At 42.2% G+C, this 25,953-nt stretch overlaps 1 protein-coding gene across 3 annotated transcripts in view; it reads right to left on the bottom strand.

The window, feature by feature from the left end:
- Positions 1–25,953, bottom strand: part of CPXM2 (carboxypeptidase X, M14 family member 2) — a 128,007-nt gene that overhangs the window by 60,776 nt on the left and 41,278 nt on the right. For all 3 annotated transcript variants that reach the window (XM_081249621.1, XM_081249622.1, XM_081249620.1), the window contains exon 4: positions 15,662–15,801. In XM_081249621.1, the coding sequence (XP_081105747.1) occupies positions 15,662–15,801 (140 nt within the window). The remainder of the gene's footprint in view (positions 1–15,661; positions 15,802–25,953) is intronic.

Here is a 25,953-nt window from a genome sequence, read left to right as displayed (position 1 = left end):
CGAGCTCCATTTCCAGAAGGCATGTACCACGAAAATAAACAGAAAAACAGAGAAACCTGGGATCTAAGAAATACAGAATACAACTCAGGAGAGATAGGAAGAGATTCCAATAGGCATGACAAGAGCAATGTAATAGGCTTGAAAAACCTACAAATTCAGATGCCAGCAGAGGCCAGATGGCTTCGGGAGGGATCTCTCCAGGAAGGAAATGAAAGAGTGAATTGTTCATATTATGGACACATTCAGAGGAGATTTTCAGGTCTATCAGACAGCTTCGGAATGAATTAGTGAGAAGTACCTTGAAAACCAAGGAAACCATTAAAAAGAAGTGATTATTAGCTCCAGTAAAAGCAAAAAAGTTCCACAGGAAAGGAAAGGTAATTATAGCATACCATGTGACCCAGCTATAAATAGTAGTTCAACTATGATCTTGATGCAAAAATTAAACACCAATTTAGCTAAAATTGATAATATAACTCCTTTGGGAGGATGGGAGGAGACACACACACACACACACAGAGAAAGAGACACAGACAAAGAGAATAAGTGTGGTGTGTGTTAGAGGTAGGTCAGAAAGAGATTTAAATTCTTCCCTTTCATAGTAGAAAGTCAACAGATAAATAATATAAAAGAATCAAGAAAGAGTACTAAAGCATTTTGTTCAGAAACACAGGGTTTAAGAAAAATAAAACAGAAGAAACAGCTGAAGGGTTTACAGTAGTTACCTTGGGACACCAGGAAACAGGACCAAGGGGTATGGGGACACGGGCTACTATTTTTAATTATAAGTAGTGCTATTTGGCTTTTTAAACTATACACATGATTTGTTAATTACAAAATAAACCCCCCTATTTCTCTCTTTCTCCTTTCTGCTTCACTCCTCTGGCACTTTCTCAATTTTTCCACCCAGTTCAGGGTAATTTTCTTTCAACGCATGCAATTCCAATGAATTGAGGCAAATTTACATCTTGGTTATAAACAGAAAGCAGGATTAAAAAGCAGAGTTTCTTTTAAGAGTTCGCATTTTACTATGCTACTTTGGAGAGAAAGTCAGTGGAATTTTACATGAGCAAAATTGGAAAGCATTTTGCTTTTTACTTCCCGTCGCCCGCCTTGTGTGCTAAATGTATTGCCAACTGACTACTCTGTTGGCCACACTAATGTCATTTTTCAGATAGACTTTAAAGAAAAATCGAAGATCAGAAGGTTATTTAAAAAGAAGAAAAATAACAACTGCTTTGAAACTTCGCAAAGATTTTAACTTTTAAAAATGCTTAGAAATACCATGGGTTCAACATTCCCTCAACCTGGATGGGAGCTAGTGAAGAATGAAAAGTCTCCCCGCAAAAAGAGAGGCCTTGGTGGAAAATAGGAAGCACTCCACCAGGCATGCAAGATGGTATCAAGGAAGCAAAACCCACACCAGGAGAGCTGAACGTTCTCAATCTCAGCTGGAGCAGACAATTCCTGGTGCAGGATGGCATCTTGGAAATGCACAGGAGAACTGGGCTCGAAGACTCACCCGGCCACGTACTAACCGTGCCGCCTCTGGCCTTTGCAGTTCTTTGCAAGAGTAAGTGGTTAGATACTAACTGCCAAGGACGCTGTAAGGAACAAAGTTAACACGTATGATGCACTTACTACTGAAGCAGCTCAACGCGCGGCAGATATTTTCATCGTGACTGTTTTGGAAGGAAAGGTGACATCTTCCAGCGCTGAATGACATGAGGCAGCAAGGACTCAGGTGCTCAACTGCCATTCGCCTGACCTAGTGGAAGGGGAGGGGCCAATGCAGAAGAACTCGCACCCAGAGGAATCATGTCTTTGCCTGTTTGAAAGCCTACTTTGCTCCCAAATCAAAACTACGAAACACAGTTTGGAAATTTCTGCTGAGATGGTTGGACACCTACCAGATATCCCAGGAAGACTAGAAGCTTCTGGGTAGAGGATGACGATGGAAAAACTTCAACTTCCGGACCTACGTTGTGCCTTAACCACAACTGAGAAGGGATTTCATAATGTGGAGAATCCACTGGCTAGACTTCATGGAGGCCTCTCACACCATGTGTTCTACACAGATATTCAATGTGTATATATATAAAGGAAAGAATCAATCTGAAAAAAAGAAACAAACGAACTCAAAAACAGAAAAAGAGCAGAACTAATAATGCCAAGGAATGCTTGCTCTTTAAAAAAAAGAGGGAAAGAAATGATAGACAAACCACTGGGTAACATAATGAAGAGAAAGAGGAAATTCACAAATACTTAAAAATAATGAGAAAATAATCACCAATCAGAAGAAATTAAAAGAATCTGTAAGACAATTCTGTTGAATCAAATACAAATATTTTCGAAAACACATATTTTCTAGGACAATAGAATTTATCAAAACTGATGGAAGAGGCAGAAAATCTAAACAGCCTGAGTACCACAGCAGAAAGAGGGCCAGTCATCAAAAGCTCCCTACCATGTGTTTGTTGGCCATATATACACAACTATATATAAAATAGATAACTAATAAGAACCTACTGTGCAGCACAGGGAACTCTACTCAGTGCTCCGTGGTGACCTAAATGGGAAGGAAATCTAAAAAAGAGAGGATATATGTATACATATAACTGATTCACTTTGCTGTACAGAAGAAACTAACACAAAATTGTAAAGCAACTATACTCCAATAAAAATTAATTTAAAAAAAAGAGCTCCCCTGAAACCACATGCCTGTATGTATTCAAAGCATAGAAAATTTTATACCAAAAAGCAACAAAGATTGCTCACAGAAAGGAAACTTTAGCCTAATGTCACATCTGAATATTGATGCAAAAATCCTAAATAAAATATTAGCAAACAATACCATTCACAATTGCTCAAAAGAGATGAAATTCTTAAGTATAAATCCAACAAAACCTGTACAGAACTTGTATGCTAAAACTTATAAAACACCGATAAAAGAGACTGAAGAAGATCTAAATAAATGGGAAAACATTGTGTTTGTGGATTGGAAGACTCGACATGGTAAAGTTGTCAATTCTCACCAAGTTGACACACGGTTTAATACGATTCTTATTAAATCTCAGTAAGACTCTGTCACAGATATAAACAAGGTGGTTCTAAAATTAATATAGAAAGGCAAAGGAACTAGAATAGTTAAGACAATTTTGAAAAAGAATAATATGGGAGAAATCCATTTACCCAGTTTCAAAACAGTGTATAGCTATAGTAATCAAGACTGTATGGGACTGGCAGGGGGACAGACACATAGATCTATGGAAGAGAATGGAGAACCCAGAAGTAAAACCATACAAGTATGATCAACCAATATTTAGCAAAGGTGCAAAACCAGTTCCATGGTGGAAGGACAGTCTTTTCAACAAATGGTACCAAAACAATTACTATAGATCTATAGGCAGTTATATATCATTAGGTTTACAAGATATATCATTAAACCTCACTAAACCTAACACTTTATATAAAAATTAACTCAAAATGGATCATAGATCTAAAACATAAAACTATAAAACTTTAGAAGTTAATAACGGAGAAAATCTTTGGGATCTAGAGCTTAGTAAAGTGTTCTTAGACATGACACCAAAAGCACAATCCATAAAGGAAAAAAATCAGTAAACTGGACTTGATTGAAATTACAAACTTCTTCTCTGAGAAGCCAGTGTGAAAGCCAATATTAAGAGGATAACATGGGGCTTCCCTGGTGGCGCAGTGGTTGAGAGTCCGTCTGCCGATGCAGGGGACACGAGTTCATGCCCCGGTCCGGGAGGATCCTACATGCCGCGGAGCGGCTGGGCCCGTGAGCCTTGGCTGCTGAGCCTGCGCGTCCGGAGCCTGTGCTCCGCAACGGGAGAGGCCACAACAGTGAGAGGCCCGCCTACGGGGTGGGGGGGGGGGGAAGAGGATAACAGTTAAGCTATAGACTGGGAGAAAATATTTGCAAACCACATATCTGACAAAAGGCATATCTAGAACTGATAAAGAACTCTCAACACTCAAAAGTAAAAACACAAACAAGGCAATTAGAACATAGACAAAAGACACAAAGGGACATTTCACTAAAGAAGACATACAGGGGACTTACCTGGTGGCGCAGTGGTTAAAAATCCGCCTGCCAATGCAGGGACATGGGTTCAAGCCCTGGTCTGGGAAGATCCCACATGCCGCGGAGCAACTAAGCCCGTGTGCCACAACTACTGAGCCTGCGCTCTGGAGCCCCACGTGCTGCAACTACTGAGCCTGTGTGCCACAACTACTGAAACCGACGTGCTTAGAGCCCATGCTCCGCAACAAAAGAAGCCACTGCAATGAGAAACCCATGCACTGCAACGAAGAGTAGCCCCCGCTCACCACAACTAGAGGAAGCCCGCATGCAGCAGTGAAGACCCAAGGCAGCCATAAATAAATAAATTTATAAAAAATAAAAATAAAAAAAGAAGACATACAGATGGCAGATAGGTACATGAAAAGATGTTCAGCATCATCAGCTATTAGACAAATAGAATAAAGACCATGATGAGACATCACTACACACCTATTAGAACAGCTAAAATAAAAAATAATGACAAGACCAAACACTAGAAAGGATGCAGAGCAACTGGATCACATACATTGCTTGTGGGAATGTAAAATAACACAGCCACTCTGGAAAATACTTTCTTACAAAACTAAGCATGCAATTAACACAGAAAATTACTGAGGAAAAAAAACCCCATTTTTAAAAAAAACAAAAAACAGTACAAAAAGTTAAAAGGGATAGCTGAACAAATGGAAAAGCCAACGCCATGTTCCTATATAGAGAAAGACACTCTGATCTTAGGGATGCCAGTCCTCCTGCAATTAAGTAAGGCATTCCCCTCTAATATATCATCCGAAATTCTTTTTGGGGCTAATTTGGACTTATTGAAAAATTCATATGAAAAAAGAATATGGCTAGAATAGCCAGGAATATTCTGAAAAGATTAATAATAAGCAGAAAGAACTAGATCTAAGAAATAGTAAAGCAGTACAGTACATGCTGTAATAACTATACAGCAGTTTGGTACTGGCATATAAAGACAGCAGTGAGACGGAAAGAAAAGTCCAGAAGTAAACTCCATAGAAGACAGGAATTTAGAGTATCTTGCTGGGGGCACTTTAGTTGGTGTCTTAGTCCCTAAATTAGGCTGCTGTAACAAAACAACACAAACTAGGTAGTAATAAATAACAGAAATTTATTTCTTACAGTTCTGGAAGCTGGAAGTCCAAGATCAGGGTGCCAGCATGGTCAGATGAGGGCCCTCTTCTGGGTCACAGACTTTTTGTTGTGTCCTCACATGGTGGAAGGGGCTAGGGAGCATTGTGTGGTCTCTCATAAGAGCACTAATCCCGAACATGAGGGTTCCACCCTCATGACCTAGTCATCTCCCAAATGCTCCGCCTATAAATACCATCACGTCAGGCATTAGAATTTAACATGTAAATTTTGGGAGGACACAAACATTCAGACCACAGCAGTTGGAGATAATTTGGAAAATAAATAATGTTGGGACATCCTAATGGTCATTTGAGGGTAAAAAGAGTTTGATCTATTACGTATACCCTACATCAAAATACATTCCATATGGTTTAAAATGTCAATGTAAAATTTGAAATCATAAAAATACTAGAAGATAATATGGGGAAAGTTACGTATACCTTCAGAAGGGACAAGGTCTTCTAAGCATGATATAAACCTTAGGAGACTGATTATGGTAACCATATAAAAATTCAAAACTTCTGTACATCAAAAGGTCCTCTAAGCAAAGTGATAAGAAAAAGAATAACTGGGAAAAGCATGAGTAGCTCAAATCACAGTCAAAGAACTAATCTCGACTGGATGTACGGTTAGATCTGAGAGTGCCCACTGGGGGTCTATCACACTGGAGTTTCGTGGCAATTAGTCTTGCTAGTCAGATTCTCCTCTCCCTCCACCTCGCAAGAGATAGAATCTCCTCAAATCCTCAAAAACCACCACCATCAGCCTCAGCACATATCATCTGATGCAGCAAACGAGCATTCATCAGCTAAAAGGTCGCTAATAACCCACAACCTCTGTTGAATAGCACTGGGTGTTGTCCACTTTCTCATACAAGTTGGGAAAGCACTATTGAATCCCTTTTCAGTCAGAGGAACAAGAGTCCAACAATCTCTCCCAGTTTTTATGCCAATTTTCTATTGGAAGCTGGCAGCGTTTGCTTCCTGTCCATCACCTCCTTGACAGAGCTCAGCAGCCTCAAATCCTGGCTGTGGCTGAGTGATAACTCTGGGCAAGACCACTACTCCCCAGAGTCTAACTTTTGTGGCTTCTAAAAACATTTGGGGGAAAAAAGGTTTATCTTTGCCCTACAATAAGCACGGGCATGCCTGACGCTCAAGAACATTAAGTGATACTGACTCTGGTTCTCTCCCTCTCTCCCACCTCTGTCTGCTGGAACCACAATCACATGGTTAAATGGTTCTGCCACATTCTCAGGGCAGACACATCTTAGACACTGAAAAACCAACCCACCGATTTATTGGATTTTTCACTTTGGACTGGTTACCATGGCTATTTGAGAATTCAGACCATAGGAGGGAATGTTATAAACTTAGAAATATTGTCTATTTTCCATTACCTCCAGTACAAATTGTCTACCAGGGAAAGAGGAGGGAAATGCCACTTTGGGGGCCAAGTCCAATAAATCTGGGTGAAGGGGGAGGCAGTTCCTAGTTAAGAAGCCCCACTGCAGAGAACTAAAGGAAAAAAAAAAAAAAAGGATTTAACATCCTCCAAATCTAAAAGAGATGCTTGAAAGAGCAGGAAGAAAGGAACCAAAGAAATGGCTCACAGGAATCCTAAAGAATGCAGAGGAGAGAATTGGCCCTGCTTCTGTTCAGTCATATTGTGCGTGGAGCATAATGGTCCACAGCTGGATGTCTCCACCGGGGGTTTGCACCAGAGAGGGGAGGGGGTGCATCCAAGGCATGTGAGGGCTTTTGTGGGCTGTGGGTACTTTTGGCTCTATTAGTTTTCTATAGCAGCTGTAACATTACTGCAAACTGAGTGGTTTAAACAGCATAGATTTGCTAGCTTATGATTCTGGAGGTCAGAAGTGCTGAAACCAAGGTGTCAGCAGGGCTGTGTTTCTTCTGGAAACCCTAGGGGAGAATCTCTTTCCCTGCCTTTTCCGGCTTCCGGAGTCGCCCACATTCCCGGCTCGTGGCCCCTTTCTCCATCTTCAAAGCCAGCAACAGCGGGGTTCTTCTCACACTGCCAGCTCTCTGGTTCTCTCTTCTCCTCCCTCCTCCACTTTTAAGGACCCTTGTGAGTACATCGGGCCCACCCGGATAATCCAGGGTCATCTTTCTGTTTGAAGATCAGCTCATTAGCAACCTTAATTCCATCTGCAACCTTGAGTCCCCTTTGCTACAAAACCTAACATATTCACAGGTCCTTGGGACTAGGACCTCAACATGGAGGAAGAAGAGGCCCCTTCCCCCATTAAAACAAAATTGTTTTTAATCATATTTTATGACTGCATTGGTATAAAGATGAATATATTAACGTTATATATTTTCCTCGACCTAAAAGTTCAGTTACTTTCTCCAGATTATAAAAGAAGTTCGACACTTTCCTGGGCCCCTAAAAGTCACAAGGCCCCAGGCATCGTGCCTGCTGTCTCTGACAGGTAGGTCAGGCCAGGGGCAGCCATGCTTGGAAGAGTGAGGAGACCACCCGGACCACCCACCTACGCAGGCCTCCATCTCTAAGACCACGCAGAGGGGCGAGGGCCGTTGGGGAGAGACCGTGGTCTGAGCGCTCCAAGAGCGTTGGCTGGAGAGAGGAGAGACGGATGGGGGAGAGGGGAGTTAACACGTGAGCAGTGCCCTCCACCAAAGAAGGGAAGGAACCTTAAGAAAACAGCAGGAATGACAGACACTTGTAGGGTACTCACCACGTGCCAGGGACTCTCTTAACTGCCTGATGTGTATTAACTCATTTAATCCCCACAGCAATCCAGGCACTATTATCATCTCCATCTTATAGATGAAGAAACAGGCACAGAAAAGCTCAGAAACACACCCAAGGCCATGCAACCAGGGAGTCTGGAATCCCAGCCTCACTCTGGAATCTGCACTCTGATCCGCTCGGCTGTACCAGGTGAGGACCTGGACATCTGAACAGGAGGGACACCAAAGGAATACGAGAGCTGCGTCCCCACAGGATGTGGCTTCTTTTCTCCTGGTGGTTATGCACTAAAGAGCCCCCTATGGTGGGTAGACACTGGGATGGGGGTGGGGGCCGTCCAGCCTCAGGAGAGGACAGTATCAGGACATGATCTGAGCCGTTCTGAATGATGGAGTAGGGGGTGGGGATGGCAATCCTGGAGACCTTCCCCGTGCAGTGCACTGATCTAACACTGAGGATTCCGTGGCAAACCAGAGCCAGGCCCTGTCTGCTCCCTGGGGGTGACACCAGTGCAGGTACAAGCAAATAACCAGGGAATCAAATGGGGCCAGGTGAGGACACAGAGCGACTGAGAGTGGGCTTCAGAAGGCTGGTCAGAGAAAGCCTCTGAATGCAGGGAGGGTTGCGCCTTCAGGCAGAGGAAATGGCAGGTGCAAAGGCCCTGAGGCAGGAACATGCTTGCTTATCTGCAGAACAAAGAGAAGCCTCCTGGGTTAGGACTGAAAGAGCCAAGGGAAGCAGGTCAAACAGACAGTGGGAGCCAGTCCACACAGGACCTGTGGGTGCAGGCGTGGGAGCATTACGTGAGCCAAGCTGGAGAGGGAACAGAAGAGAAGAAGGGTGAGTGCACCCAACAACCTTCCGGAGGGTTTCCTGGGGAGTCAGAGCCAGGGGACAAGGACCCTGGATTAAACCCGGGTGGAAGCTTTATCTCCATGAAAGAGTTCTAGCGTTGTTTCCTTTCCAGAGATTTTACCTTCTGAGAACTTATTCCTTAGTCACTGGCACCCAAAAAACCAGGTATGAGCCATACAGCCACAAGGGAGAGCTTTATTCAATTTCAAATAACTATGCCTGCATTGTGGAGACATAACACAAAGTGAAGAAATGACTGTGTGCCTGGCCTTCTACTTGAACTTGGAGATGTTTTCATTGAAACCCCTCCATTTTAGCCAAACTCAGCAGTTCAAAAACTGACAGTTTTCAAAGAGGTTAGAAAGGAGTTTGGAAACGTCTGTCTCCCCCGCCCTCCACAGGCGTCAAACATTTCATTTTGCCAATAACGGGGGAGACGCAGCAGGACACGTGCTGAAAACACACGCACACTCTCTCCCGAGAAGACGAGTAGGTGACTTAGGAAGCACCAGCAGCCTCCCTTTGAGCCCTGCTTCCAGGGGCCGCCGGGTGTCCTCCACACTCATGGCCCAGCCCGGCGACCCTTTCCTCTGCACCCTGGCACGCTGCTGCAGGGTGGGGGCCCAGACTGCCAAGGATCAGTCCCCAGGGAGTGGAAAAACAGAAGGAGTTGACAAGAAAGGGAGGGACCAGGTGGATACTTCTCACTGTGGAAACCAGAGGTCCAGCCACTGGGCGGAACCCCAGGCCAGGAAGGTATTGGGAAGGTTCCATCTCCATCCCTGGTCTCTGGACCAACATCCTCAGCCGCTTCTGATTTGCCTCTGTCTTTTCATTTCCCTTCTCACACAGACCCCACCATCTCTTCAGCTGCCTCCTGATCCCCCCTCCTGAGCTAGGGTCCAGCGCATCTTGGAGATTCTCCCAACAGGGACAGCCCTGAGCAGCCAAGCCTGCAACCCCAAGATGCCCAGACATCTGCTCCTCTCCGGCCCTCCACACACACCCTCCCTGACCCCAGTCATCACCTCGATGGCCCCCGTGGAGTCCCCAGGTGGCCGGTGTTCTCCCCTTGGGAGTTTCTACCTTTTCTGAAGCTTCATCTTCCCCAGGGGCTCTGTGAACTTGACCTTAGCTTCTAGGGAATCAGCTCTCTGGCTCTGACTCCTTCCTGACCAGCCCTGGATCTCAGCCTCACAACCCTTCACCCTTAACACGCCGTGTCCTACCAGGTCCCGCAATGCCCTTACCCCTGGACCTCCTCCAGCTGCACTGCCACCAACTCTCCACCGCCCCCCACAGGAGAGAAAGTGCCAACGGTGGCGAGTGGGACCATTACGATTTTATTCCACGAGCTCGGGGGACCAGCCCAGTCCTTTCTACAAAGGGACAGGGAATCTCCCTGGCCTTCTTAAGTTTCCAACCCCTAAATCTGCCTCACTCACCGTCTGCAGAGGACCTGCCTCCTACGCCACCGAGAATAGAAAACCCTCTGGTGTCAAGGCTCTGAATCCGTCTCAGCACGTGCGCCCTGACTTTTCTATCTCGGGACCAGGAGACCCTCCTCCTTCCAGGTGAACCCCCACACCCGTGTCAGCGCCACCCATGCCCCTTAGGGACCTGCCCCATCGGCCACCTGCCCCTCCTATGAATACAGCTGTCTCCAGGAAAAAGAGCAGCAAACAGGCATTTCCTTGACCTTGTCTTCGTCTGGTTTGGGTACCCCATCTCCTCCTTTGCTTCACCATCAGAATTCTCAAAGGGGAAGCCCACATGAAGAATCTCGGCTAAGACTTCGCACCGACAAACAGAAAGCAAGCTTCTTCAGGCTGGGACTGTCTTTTCCACCATCTTTGTGTCCTCAGCCACCAGGCTGGCTCACAGCACATGCCATTCATCCTGCTCTAATTAGCCAAGCTGCTTCTAAAAACTTCAGCCAGCCAGGCAAACCTTCCCCAGCCTGCACCTTACAAACCCATCAATCAAACTGCTGTTTCTCCTTAAGGACACATGTACAGACTCTCAAGAGAGCATGAGAATTGTCTTGTTTATTAAGTAAAGTTGAAAACATTTGGTTATTTTAAATTGCCTGTATTTTGCCCAAGTCATTAGAAGCAGGTCTCCACCTCAGACAGAATAATTAACTTTTCAATCATCACATTGGTTATAACTGCAACACTCATAGATCTAATATACTTCCTGAAATCAGGAAAACAAAAGATTGGCTTTTACTAGTATATTAACATTTCTCTAAATTGCAATGTAGTCGGTAAGGATCGTTTATATTGGTGAAAAATATAAATTATTCAATATCATGAAAATAATTATATCTTATTACTTTCAAATAGTATGAATTCTTTGAAAATTATTACAGTGAGAATCAGAAAGTTTTTCATCAACTTGGTTAGGAACTCATCCCGGACCATGGCTAAGCGTCACGCCCTGCCGTATCACCTTTCACATCTGTATCACAGGTCTGATAACAGACCTCCTATCCCCATCCCATGACATGTACGGTGCCAATTCTAGTTGACCTGTCAATATACTGTATTCTTCCAGACTGAGAGCTCCCTGCAAGCAGGCCAGTTCCTATACAGAGTGCTTAGCTCAGAGTGCTCAATAAACAGATGGGTGAATTCATAAAAACATAAAGAGGATGTCAGGAACAAATAAGATGATGGATGTTCATTTTAAAATACCAACCACAGGGCTTCCCTGGTGGCACAGTGGTTGAGAGTCCGCCTGCCGATGCGGGGGACACAGGTTCGTGCCCCGGTCCGAGAAGATCCCACATGCCGCGGAGCGGCTGGGCCCATGAGCCATGGCCGCTGAGCCTGTGCATCCGGAGCCTGTCCGCAACGGGAGAGGCCACAACAGTGAGAGGCCCGCGTACCGCAAAAGTAAATAAATAAATAAATAAATAAATAAAATACCACCCACAGAAGTTCTATAAATGAAATATATTCACAGTGTTCTGAAATATACATTGTAACTCCAAAGTGCTCCTATATCCTAACAATCAGATAGACACTACTTAGAAACAGCAACATCCATTTGGCCAACCCCCAGGAGCCATCACCCCATTTCCCTTTCCATTTCTAAAACACCACCAAACAAACTGCAGCACCCTGAGATTATGATATGTTCTGCCCATTTAACTAGAAAAAGTGAAACTCGAATTCCAGCTCTGCCATCGCTTGTCTTGGGTTGAATTCTACAGCTGCCTGTTACCCTGCAGGATTCAGGAAGAAGCAATCCGCACTTGGAGTAGCTGGCAGGACTGTAACTTGCAGAGAGGCACCCTCAAGCTGTTTAGTATGCTTGTTACACAGTGATACTGTCATAATGCATCCTGCAGGGGTGGTCCTGTGAGGGGTCAAGGGGAGGGCCAGGCAGGCAATGCTCTCCCCACCACCAGATTCACATGAAGCAGCCTCATCTGTCTGTATTTTCTAAATGTTTCCAGGAAAGACTTTATACGAAGGAAGGTCTGTGGCTAAAAATAAAGCTTGAAAACTACTGTTCCCTCTAGGTGCAGAGGGAAGAAAGTCCCATTTATTGAGCACTTATTACGTGCTGGGTAATTTTTAAACATCTTAATGTGATTCCATTTAACTTTCACCACATCTTTATGAGTTAGACAGTAGTTAACCCATTTTAGAGAAGAGCATACTGAGGTTCAAAGAAGAGAAATCTCATAACCAGGAAGAGTCAGCCATGACATTATTCCAAAGCCACATTGTTTTATGTGCCTCCACCTCTAAAAATCCTTATCACTTCTCAGTCTACTCCTTCCACGTCCCCTCCCCTCCCCCCTTACAATTTAAGCCTGCTTTCAGTCATTTACACTCACAATTAATGATTAACTCATTACCATTCAGTGTGAATGACTCTTTGCCAATTTGCTACTTCCTTACAATATTCATTCATTAAAGAATCGCTGATTGAGCATCTATGAGATGCCTGGTACTGGGCCAGGTCCCAGAGACACAGACTATCAAGGCATTGCCTCTATCAAGTTCTCACAGACTGGTGGGGAGAAATATGGAAACCAATAAATAGGAATATTCAAAGTGGTACCGTAGATGGTACCGTAACTGGGAACAGCACGGGGATAGAGGCCCTGGGAGAGAGAAAGAAGGACAGCTACTGTTTTCCTTACTATTGGCATTTGGTGATTTCTGTTGTTGGCAAGCTTTCTGGTCATAGTACCTCCAGCGCCTCTGGGGCAAGGGGCTCAGATACCAAAATGTACCCTTGACTGTTTCCTCCTCACTCCTTAGTACAGAGTCCTATTCCAGGAGGTAAGATAAACTGAAACGCATCAGATTTCATTTCATTGTCCTTGACCTGAAATACATTTATACATTAAAAAAACTGACTCTTAAAAGCAATTCTATCCCTTGCTTCCCCCTTAGATATTCCTGTCCCGGGCTTAGTCAAAGAAAGATATTGTTCGAATGCAATTTCTTATTCACCCCAAACCCTCTTGTGTTTCCAGTTGAAACAGAATGTAAGCAGTGCTCCTACCCTGCTTTCTTTCTAATCCAGTAATAACCCAACTACTGCTTCTCTAATGATACTGATTAGACGGGTTAATATCCAAGCATTAAGGTAAAATCCCTGCTCTCATCCCTACGGACGACCTCAAATCAGTCTTTCTTTCCAAGTTTCTATTCTCTGTGAGCAATTCAACTTGGTTTCTTCTAAAATTCTTGCCTTTCAGAATCTACACAGTGAAAACAATTGTTATGGTAATAAGCCGCTGATTAGAGCAAAACACACACCACAGAGCAAAAATCAGCATATGTGAACACACACGTAAGTGCTACTGAAAAGTAAAGTGAATAAAATGTGAGTAGCACAAATACGTAACCAAACGTTGTCAAAATGTACAAATTATCCCCCGCTCTGGAAATTTATTTGAAGTAATTCAAAGGAAGAAAAACGTATATAAATGTTTTCCTGTAAAATATATGATAGTAGAAAATTGAGACGTGATAGAGGCATGGCTGAGTAAATTATAGGCTATTAAAAATGATCATTATGAACTCTGAGTAACAGCATGAAAATGTTATGGTTCTGTTTTTAAATTAAAAATAACAACTGCATATGTAATATGATTACAAATCTGTAGAAAAATTATGTTTGCTTAAGGACAGTGGAATCATGGGTAATGTTTTTAAATGTTGTTGGAGGTTACAGTATTGTCTTTACAATAAAAAAAGGTTCAGAGGAAAACAGATGATGAGTCATTGCCTGACAACTGTCATTTTGTAAGAAAGTCCCCTTTACGGTGACAATGACAGGCAGTGAAATGTGAGCACAGATGCCAGGTTCCCTTCTCCTATCCTGGTTTACTTATTAATGTTGATCTTTCCAGGCATTAAAATGAATCTAATCAACAAAGACAGACTTTACATGGTTGCCAACTGGTAATCAGTAAAACCTGAAAGGGACCAAGACATGGGATTTGAGTGTGCGGTACAGACAGGGCAGGGGGAGGGGTGGCAGGACAAGAGGGCTCTTTGCTAGCTAGGTCCACAGTCGGTTTCCTAATGTCTAAATATAAGGCATTTGTGCTCTTGGCTTCTCGGTGTAGACAGATGTTAGAGGAATTGAAAATTTCTTGTTTAAATTAAGAAAGCACCCAAGGTCCTACAGCCTCTCCTAATTCTTGCCTAACCCCCCAGTCTCTGCATGTTTGCTGTCTACACAGCTTGAGCCACAGGACAACCCCACAGATAGAATCCTGCCTCTGTCGCCACCACCATCCCTGGGCTGAAGTGGAAAGGTTTTGTTTTGTTTACATATATATTTTTTGTTTATTGTAGTAAAATACACATAACATAAAATTAATCATTGTAATCATTTGGAAGTGTGCAATTCTGAGGCATCAAGTACATTCCCATTGTTGCATAACCATCACCACCATCCACCTCCAGAAATTTTCATCATCCCCAACTAGACTCCATACCCATTAAACAATAACACCCTATCCCCCTCTGCCAGACCCTGGCAACTATCGTTCATCCTCCTTTCTGTCTCTATGACTTTAACTGTTCCAGGAACCTCATGGAAGTGGAATCATACAGTGTTTGTCCTTTTGTGTCTGGCTTATTGCACTCAGCATAATGTCCTTAAAGTGCATGCATGTCGTAGTGTGTGTCAGAATTTCCTCCCTTTTTAAGGCTGAATAATATTCCGTTGTATATACGTACCATGAGATGAGTTTTAAGGAGCTACAGCCCACCTCTCTTGGGACTACTACTATTACTGACCCAGCCCTGATCCCAAGCTCAATTCTGAACAATGGGCTCTTCCATCTCATTCTCAGGCCCCAGACTGGCTCCTCCTTCAATTCTGGTTCTTCATTTGGGAACCTGCTTAGAGTTCATCTTTCTTCCCAGAATCTGGAAGATTCATCCCTTCTACCCCAGGACAGTGGCTGGAGACCATTACCTGTCACTCACTGCTTGTGCAGAGTTCCTACGTTAGGCCGTGTTCAGCCCACCAGTCAGGGCACCAGTAGCTCGCCCCAGATCCAAGATGGCAGCTACCTGCCTACCCTGCCTGAGGTTGACCACACCTCTGTCTCCTCAGTCTAACCCATGGATCCTTCCCTCTGCTCCGGTATCGGGGACGGTGTTGATCCAACAGATGCACCTTCCCAGCGTGCAGCAAGGCCAGCCTCCTGTCCTCACTGCAACTTTCTTCCCTTCTATTGCCTATTCCCAGATACCTCTCTGCAACTTCCCTGACCCTGTCTAAACTCTAGAACTTTAGACTCAAGGCACAGAGTCCAGGAAGCACGGGTCCAGCCACACTTACAGCCACAGCGAGTTCCTCCCTTGAGTGATGACGCCAGTGAACTTGGTCAGACGTCTGGCATCCACTTCAATCCACTGATGGAGGTCGTTCCTTCCCGCGCACCATGCCCCGTCGTAAAAATCATTTTCATTAATACCTGCCTGAAAAGAAAGAGAGGGGTGCTCTTCACTACTACATATAAAATAGATAACTGAAAAGCACCTACTGTATAGCACAGGAGACTATGCTCAATATCTTGTAATAATCTATAAGGGAAAAGAATCTGAAGAAGAATATACATATATACATGTATACGTGTGTGTGTGTGTATATGTATATATATATATATATATATATATATATATATATGAATAGCTTTGCTGTACACCTGAAACTAACACAACACTGTAAATCAACTCTACTTCAATTAAAAAAGAAAAAAGGGCTTCCCTGGTGGCGCAGTGGTTGAGAGTCCGCCTGCCGATGCAGGGGACACGGGTTCGTGCCCCAGTCCGGGAAGATGCCACATGCCGCGGAGCGGCTGGGCCCGTGAGCCATGGCCGCCGAGCCTGCGCATCCGGAGCCTGTGCTCCGCAATGGGAGAGGCCACAACAGTGAGAGGCCCGCGTACCACAAAAAAAAAAAAAAAAAAAAAAAAAAAAAAGAGAGGGGTGTTCTTCAAAAAGACCCAGAATAGAAGAAAATTAAGACAAAATTTTTTATGAGATTTCGAGGAAGGGGGGTGGGAGGAATAGAAAAGAATGAGGAATTGGAAAAAAAAAAGTCGTTGTGCCCTGAACGCCTTATTCTAAATCATAAAAAGGAGTTGCTTATTATTAACAAGCTGGAAATATTTCAATATGATAAGTCCTCCTCTTGCCCAGTGTAGAAGATGAAATTTAATGAGTTCTCCTATTACTTATTCATCCAACAGACATAGACCGTCTCCTACCTACCAGGCTACACATGCCAGGTGCTGGGGGTACAAAGGTGAATCACTCTCTCCTAGAATCTCAGGATCCAGGCAGGAAGAAAGACATGAAAATAGATGAATTAGAACACAATAGGCAATGTGTTATTTCAGGAACAGGAGCAAACTGCTATGGGAGCACTCAAGCCTAGCACAGCTAACTTGGTCTGGGGGAGACCATGGACAGGAAGCCCCAAGTCAGAGATGATATTTGAACTTGGAGTTGAAGGTTAAGTTTATCTAGTAAAAATTTATTTATTAGTATTTAAGTCATTTGATGTGTCTGAGTGTCAGCTACTACTACTACCAAAGATTCCCTTGATCTGAATTTACAAGGTACGTGAAGTTTCTGTTCTGGAATTTTCCCTGTATTATTACCATGTGAAGAGATAATGCCCTGACCTAAAAAAAAAAAAAAAAAAAAAAAAAGACAAGTGAGCCAGGTGAACCTTTCTAATTTACTAAGATCTTTTCTGCATGAATCCCATTTTCCTATGGTTATTTCACAAGTGCATAATCAGATGAAAAAAAGTCTGAGTGACAGTCAAGAGATAAGAATGATAGGCCAGTCTATCTTCCCTACCTCTGAGAACTTTTCAGCTCAAATTCTTACTTGTAATGGCCAGCACTGATGGGAAACTCAGAGCTCAGCTATAGCAGAGGAACAGCTTGGCTAAGGGTCCCATTAGCAGAGCTCATCCATCACTGCACCAGCTAACATAAGGCTTGTATCAGGACCAACACAGCATATGCATTCCCAGTCCATTCCTGAAACAATCTTGAAACAGCTTTGAGAGAATGTCAGAACACTAACATATCATGGTCTTCTAAAAGCACTGCCATCTCAAATGGAGGTGAATTAAAAAACTGTTAGTCTACAGCCTCCAGAGACCCAAGCTCTCAGTGAACCAGCACCTCCATGTCTGATGGTACACAGGGTGTCTGCAATAAGGACCTAGAGGTGCTGCAAGGTTCTGCCTTCTAGAGCCATCAAAGAAAAGCTAAATTGTGCAAGTGTGTGTTAATGGTCCTACCTGTGCTTCAGTGCATTTTGTTGAAGTGATGATGACTCTTAAGTATAACCCTCATCTCCCAACATTACCAGTCAACAGGGAGATCACCATCCCAGCCTGAAGGCGATAATTACACAATTGCTCCCTTTCTTCATCTAAGGCACTTATCCCCCCAATGGAGGAGACCTGAAACCCATTAACGACCTACAATATCACAATTCATCTTCTTTCAAGAAACCATAATACCCACTCCGTTTTTGTTGTGGTTCCTCTTTTCTCATAAACTGCCCATGAGACTGGTGCTTAGAATAGCTTAATTTATTAAAATTAACCTTCACCTTGTCTTTGCTATATGCCAAGTAGTGGCCCCGGCAATAGAAATACAAAGGTAGACAACACGGGCCGTCCTGCCTTCCCGGAGCTCAGAACAGTCAGATGGACTGAAGTCCCCTCACGGTGCTTGTGTCTTGGTCTTGGCATCTCAAAATCACCCACTGCATAGTGTGTTGATTAAGAGGTTGTGCTCTGAAGTCCTATCTGGGTGTGAATCTCAGTTCTGCAACTTTCATACTGCATTAATTCAGGCAATTTGCCTAAATGCTCTTCTGTGCCTCCGTTACCCCATCTGTTCAAGTGACAGGATGCTGACTGTGCTTTCAACAGGGCCTGGCACTTAGTAGCATGGGCTCAAAAAGAATTGAACACTCAGTAAATGCTAGTTATCAGTACACCTAAAACAATGAATATTTGGTAAATCATGGAAATATGGGTGTTTTAAGAATTATTTCACACTGTACAAAATTCCAGGGAATTGCAATACTATTCCAGTTAACTGGTGTCACATTTTCTATAACCTCAACTATCCAGAATAGAGTTATAAAATCTGAAAAAAGAGGAGACCCACTGTCTAAAGTTCTTAACAGGAGTCCATGTTGCCCCCCTCCGAGGGATATTTGGCAACGTTTGCAGTCATTTTGGCTGTCACAACTGGGGGAGGTGTGTGCAACTGGCAACTAACAGATGGAAGCCAGGGATGCTGCTAAATAAACATTCTACAATGCACAGGACAGCAACACCTCCCAAAGAGCTGCCCGTCCCAAAATGTCAATCATGCAGAGCTTCAGAATGCCAGCTTATGGGCTAAGCAGACAAGAAAGAGCTGCCACACAGCCCAGGATGTTTACCCCTACAGGATCATGAAAGCTTGGAGCAGCTGTCCTCATGTCATTCGGCCAAAGTCTACTGACTGGTATCTGACATTCAATTTACAGTTCCTGTTTTTGCCAGTCTGGATATTTTGCTTCTGCTGCCAATCTCAGTTCTTCTTGAGCACCCCAGACAGTCAATTAAACGTAATAAGGTGTCAGGAGACTGAAGAGCCCTTCCTGAAGCTGACTCTCTGGGAAATGACAGCCACCTCTGCAAAATCAATTATAAATTTATAAAGCAAGCATCTGGGAGAATTCAATGAAAGAGGAGGTACCAGGCCCAGAGATGTCACCAAATTATACCAGAGTGCCAAAAATGATATCAGTAAAATGTCTGCTACTGTAGGATGTGCTCCACAAAAATGAGGCAGAACACCAAAAAGAGGAAGATATGAGATCCAGAAAAAAAGCGTTCGGACATAGGAGGGACTTCTCAGAATGATGGTGAAGAACTCCTGAGATACTAGTGATGTAAAAGACCCAGAAAGCAACCTATTCAGAATACAGCAGGTCAAAGGGCTCCCGAAAGAACGTCTACAGAAACACAAAAAAACCAAAGTCAGACTAAACATCATTGAACAGATCTGACCTTACAGAAAGTTATATTGAAGGGTATTTTAGAGACCCAGACTATTGCAGGGTGTGGGGAGATGTTTTTAAAAACATGAGCAGTTCCAGGAGAACAAAAGGTTGTCAAGAAATTATATAAAAGAAATTATTTCTTGGCTCAAAACTACAATAATTCTTGGCTCAATAGTAAGCAATATTTATAGTCATAACAATGAAAACCTCAAATGTAAATTTATCCAAAATCTGAGATGCGATTTTATTGGAAAGATTAAAGAGGGGTAAAGGAGTGATTTTTAAAATGAGCTGAAATTCTCATCTTCTGTAATAAGAATTCAAAAGATAAAGTCCCAAATTTATATAAACCAATACATATCAATATGTGCATACTATTTAGAAATTAAGATTTAAATGTCCAAAGAAACAATTTAAAAGAGTTGGAAGTAGTTGCGCCATTCATAGCATTCAGGGGCAGTCAGGGAGTGGGGTGGAACGTGGAATGCCTCAACAGGAACTACTGTTTTGTTTTTGCTTTTGTCTTGTACAACTTTATTAGGAATAACTGACAGATACAATTGTATATATTTAAAGTGTACAACATGATGATTTGATATGCATATACATTATGGAATGATTACCAAGATCAAGATAATTAATGCAGCCATCACCTCGAGTGTTAACTCACTTTTTTGTCTGTGCGGTGAGAATGCTTAAGATTTAACTCTCAATAACTTTCAAGTATTATACAATACTGTATTATTAACTATAATCAACATGCTATATGTTAGATCCTTTGAACTTATTCTTCTTGTAACTGAAAATTCATACCCTTTAACCTACATCTTCCCCATTTCCCCTCCTGCTCAGCCCGTGGCAACCACCATTCTATTGTTTATTTGTTATAATCCTTTAATGCTTTGATTTCTTTAACTACTTGCTCATAAAACTGATTAAAATACATTTGAATTTTAATGAGGAAAGGAAAGGAGATGCACAGATATAAATAGTAACTGATATACAACCTACTTTTAAAATTATTCTTGACTAGGCACTCTGATCTGAAGTGCCAATGAAACTAGACGAAGCACAAAGAAAAGAAAAAGAAAAGCAAGCTGCAAACCCTCTGAGAAAAATGCCTCTGCACCTCTAGCTTGTGCGGAGGTTGGTGTCTTCAGTGGAGTCTCCTATTGCAGGGGGACCTTCAAGATAGCGGAGAAGTAAGACGTAGAGATCACTTTCCTCCCTACAAATACAGCAAAAATACATCTAAATGTGAACAACTCCTACAGAACTCCTACTGAATGCTGGCAGAATGCCTCAAACTTCCCAAAAGGCAAGAAATTCCCCACTTACCTGCCATGTGGCTGACAGGGTCTTGGTGCTCTCGCCTGGTGTCAAGCCTGAGCCTCCAAGGTGGGAGAGCCGAGTTTAGGACATTGAACCACCAGAGGCCTCCCGGCCCCACATAATATCAATCGGTGAGAGCTCTCCCAGAGATCTCCATCTCAATGCTAAGACCCAGCTCTACCCAACGGCCAGCAAGCTCCACTGCTGGATGTCCCATGCCAAACAACTAGCAAGATGGGAACACAGCCCCACCCATAAGCAGAGAGGCTGCCTAAAATCATACTAAGTTCACAGACACCCCAAAACACACCGCCAGACACGGCCCTGCCCACCAGAAAAACAAGATCCAGACCCACCCACCAGAACACAGGCACCAGTCCCCTCCAACAGGAAACCTACATAAGCCACTGAACCAACCTCACCCACTGAGGGCAGACACCAGAAACAATGGGAACTACAAACCGGCAGCCTGCGAAAAGGAGACCCCAAACACAGTAAGTTAAGCAAAATGAGAAGACAGAGAAATATGCAGAAGATGAAGGAGCAAGATAAAAACCCACCAGACCAAACAAATGAAGAGGAAACAGGCACTCTACCTGAAAAAGAATTCAGAGTAATGACAGTAAAGATGATCCAAAATCTTGGAAATAGAATGCAGAAAATACAAAAAAACGTTTAACAAGGACCTAGAAGAACTAAAGAGCAAACAAGCAATGATGAACAACAAAATAAGTGAAATTAAAAATATTCTAGGGGCTTCCCTGGTGGCGCAGTGGTTGAGAGTCTGCCTGCCGATGCAGGGGACACAGGTTCGTGCCCTGATCCAGGAAGATCCCACATGCCACGGAGCAGCTAGGCCCGTGAGCCATGGTCACTGGGCCTGTGCGTCCGGAGCCTGTGCTCCGCAACGGGAGAGGCCACAGCAGTGAGAGGACTGCGTACCGCAAAAAAAAAAAAAAAAAAAAAAAAAAATACTCTAGAAGGAATCAATAGCAGAATAACTGAGGCAGAAGAACGGATAAGTGACCTGGAAGATAAAATAGTGGAAATAACTACCGCAGAGCAAAAATAAAGAAAAAAGAATGAAAACGATTGAGGACAGTCACAGAGACCTCTGGGACAACATTAAATGCACCATTTTAGGGGTCCCAGAAAAAGGAGAGAAAAAGAAAGGGTCTGAGAAAATATTTGAAGAGATCATAGTTGAACACTTCCCTAATATGGGTAAGGAAATAGTCAATCAAGCCCAGGAAGCGCAGAGAGTCCCATACAGGATAAGTCCAAGGAGAAACATGCCAAGACACATATTAATCAAACTACCAAAAATTAAATACAAACGAAAAATATTAAAAGCAGCAAGGGAAAAGCAACAAATAACATACAAGGGAATCCCCATAAGGTTAATAGCTGATCTTTCAGCAGAAACTCTGCAAGCCAGAAGGGAGTGGCAGGACCTATTTAAAGTGATGAAAGGGAAAAACCTATAACCAAGATTACTCTGCCCAGCAAGGATCTCATTCAGATTCGATGGAGAAATTAAAACCTTTACAGACAAGCAAAAGTTAAGACAATTCAGCACCACCAAACCAGCTTTACAACAAATGCTAAAGGAACTCCTCTAGGCAGGAAATACAAGAGAAGGAAAAGACCTACAAAACAAACCCAAAACAATTAAGAAAATGGTCATAGGAACATACATATCAATAATTACCATAAATGTAAATGGATTAAATGCTCCAACCAAAAGACACAGACTGGCTGAATGGATACAAAAACAAGACCCATATGTATGCTGTCTACAAGAGACCCACTTCAGACCTAGGGATACATACAGATTGAAAGTGAGGGGATGGAAAAAGATAATCCATGCAAATGCAAACAAAAAGAAATCTGGAGTAGCAATTGTCATATCAGACAAAATAGACTTTAAAATAAAGACTATTACAAGAGACAAAGAAGGACACTACATAATGATCAAGGGATCAACCAAAGAAGAAGATATAACAATTGTAAATATTTATGCACCCAACATAGGAGCACCTCAATACATAAGGCAAATGCTAACAGCCATAAGAGGGGAAATCGACAGTAACACAATCATAGTAGGGGACTTTAACACCCCACTGTCACCAATGGACAGATTATCCAAAATGAAAATAAATAAGGAAACACAAGCTTTAAATGACACATTAGACAACATGGACTTAATTGATATTTATAGGACATTCCATCCAAAAACAACAGAATACATTTTCTTCTCAAGTGCTCATGGAAAATTCTCCAGGATAGACCCTATCTTGGGTCACAAATCAAGCCTTGGTAAATTTAAGAAAATTGAAATCATATCAAGTATCTTTTCCAACCACAACACTATAAGAATACATATCAATTGCAGGGGAAAAAATGTAGAAAATACAAACACATGGAAGCTAAACAATACGCTACTAAATAACCAAGAGATCGCTGAAGAAATGAAAGAGGAAATCAAAAAATACCTAAAAACAAATGTCAATGAAAAAGCGACGACCCAAAACCTATGGGATGCAGCAAAAGCAGTTCTAAGAGGGAAGTTTATAGCAATAAAATCCTACCTCAAGAAACAAGAAAAATCCGAAATAAACTACCTAACCTTACACCTAAAGCAATCAGAGAAAGAAGAACAACAACAAAAAAACCCTCAAAGTTAGCAGAAGGAAGGAAATCATAAAGAACAGATCAGAAATAAATGAAAAAGAATTGAAGGAAACAATAGCAAATATCAATAAAATAAAAGCCGGTTCTTTGAGAACATAAACGAAATTGACAAACCATTAGCCAGATTCATCAAGAAAAAAAAGGGAGAAGACTCAAATCAACAGAATCAGAGATGAAAAAGAAGTAACAACTGACACTGAAGAAATACACAGGATCACGAGAGGTTACTACAAGAAACTATATGCCAATAAAATGGACAACCTGAAAGAAATGGACAAACTATTAGAAAAGCACAACCTTCCAAGACTGGACCAGGAAGAATAGAAAATATAAGCAGACCAATCACAAGCACTGAAACTAAAACTGTGGTTAAAAATCTTCCAACAAACAAAAGCCCAGGACCAGATGGCTTCACATGCAAGTTTTATCAAACATTTAGAGAAGAGCTAACACCTGTTCCTCTCAAACTCTTCCACAATACAGCAGAGGGAGGAACACTCCCAAACTCATCTATGAGGCCACCATCATCCTGATACGAAAACCAGACAAAGATGTCACACAAAAAAAGAAAACTACAGGCCAATATCACTGATGAACATAGATGCAAAACTCCTCAACAAAATACTAGCAAACAAAGCACATTAAAAGGATCATACACCATGATCAAGTGGGGTTTATCCCAGGAATGCAAGGATCCTTCAATATACACAAATCAAACAATGTGATACACTATATTAACAAATTGAAGGAGGAAAACCATATGATCATCTCAATAGGTGGAGAAAAAGCTTTCGACAAAATTCAATACCCACTTATGATAAAAACTCTCCAGAAAGCAGGCATAGAGGGAAACTTTCTCAACATAATAAAGGCCATATTTGACAAACCCAAAGCCAACATCTTTCCCAATGGTGAAAAACTGAAACCATTTCCTCTAAGATCAGGAACAAGACAAAGATGTCCACTCTCACCATTATTATTCAACATAGTCTGGGAAGTTTTAGCCACGGCAATAGGAGAAGAAAAAGAAATAAAAGGAATCCAAATACAAAAAGAAGTAAAATTGTCACTGTTTGCAGATGACATGATGCTATACATAGAGACTCCTAAAGATGCTACCAGAAAACTACTAGAGCTAATCAATGAATTTGGTAAAGTAGCAGGATACAAAATTAATACAAGAAATCTCTTGCATTCTTATACACTAATGATGAAAAATTTGAAAGAGACGTTAAGGAAACACTCCCATTTACCATTGCAACAAAAAGAATAAAATACCTAGGAATAAACCTACCTAAGGAGACAAAAGACCTGTGTGCAGAAAACTGTAAGACACTGATGAAAGAAGTTAAAGATGTGCACTAATATTGTATCCTGCAACTTTACCAAATTCATTGATTAGCTCTAGTAGTTTTCTGGTGGCATTTTTAGGATTCTCTATGTATAGTAACATGTCATCTGCAGTGACAGTTTGTCTCTCGTAACATTCTTTATTTTAAAGTCTATTTTATCTGATATGAGTATTGCTACTCCAGCTTTCTTTTGATTTCCATTTGCATGGAATATCTTTTTCCATCCCCTCACTTTCAGTCTGTATGTGTCCCTAGGTCTGAAGTGGGTCTCTTGTAGACAGCATATATATGGGTCTTGCTTTTGTATCCATTCAGCCAGTCTGTCTTTTGGTTGGAGCATTTAATCCATTCATGTTTAAGTTAATTATTGATATGTATGTTCCTATGACCATTTTCTTAATTGTTTTGGGTTTGTTTTTGCAGGTCTTTTTCTCCTCTTGTGTTTCCCACTTAGAGAAGTTCCTTTAGTATTTGTTGCAGAGCTGGTTTGGTAGTGCTCAATTCTCTTAGCTTTTGCTTGTCTGTAAAGCTTTTGATTTCCCCATCGAATCTGAATGAGATCTTTGCTGGGTAGAGTAATCTTGGTTGTACATTCTTCCCTTTCATCACTTTAAGTATATCATGCCACTCCCTTCTAGCTTGTAGAGTTTCTGCTGAGAAATCAGCTGTTAACTTTATGGGAGTTCCCTTGTATGTTATTTGTCGTTTTTCCCTTGCTGCTTTCAATAATTTTTCTTCGGCTTTAATTTTTGCCTATTTGATTACCATGTGTCTTGGCATGTTTCTCCTTGCGTTTATCCTGTATGGGACTCGCTGCACTTCCTGGACTTGGGTGGCTATTTCCTCTCCCATGTTAGGGAAGTTTTCAACTATAATCTCTTCAAATATTTTCTCTGGTCCTTTCTCTCTCTCTTCTCCTTCTGGGACCGCTATAATGCGCATGTTGTTGCGCTTCATGTTGTCCCAGATGTTTCTTAGGCTGTCTTCATTTCTTTTCATTCTTTTTTCTTTATTATGTTCCACAGCAGTGAATTCCACCATTCTGTCTTCCAAGTCACTTATCCGTTCTTCTGCCTCAGATATTCTGCTATTGATTCCTTCTAGTGTAGTTTTCATTTCATTTATTGTATTGTTCATCTCTGTTCTTTAATTCTTCTAGGTC

This window comes from Mesoplodon bidens (genome assembly GCF_964165515.1).
Source record: "Mesoplodon bidens genome assembly, chromosome: 1".
Classification (NCBI taxonomy): domain Eukaryota; kingdom Metazoa; phylum Chordata; class Mammalia; order Artiodactyla; family Ziphiidae; genus Mesoplodon; species Mesoplodon bidens.
The sequence above is the reverse complement of the archived record's forward strand: the minus strand, read 5'-3'. Positions and strand labels throughout refer to the sequence as shown.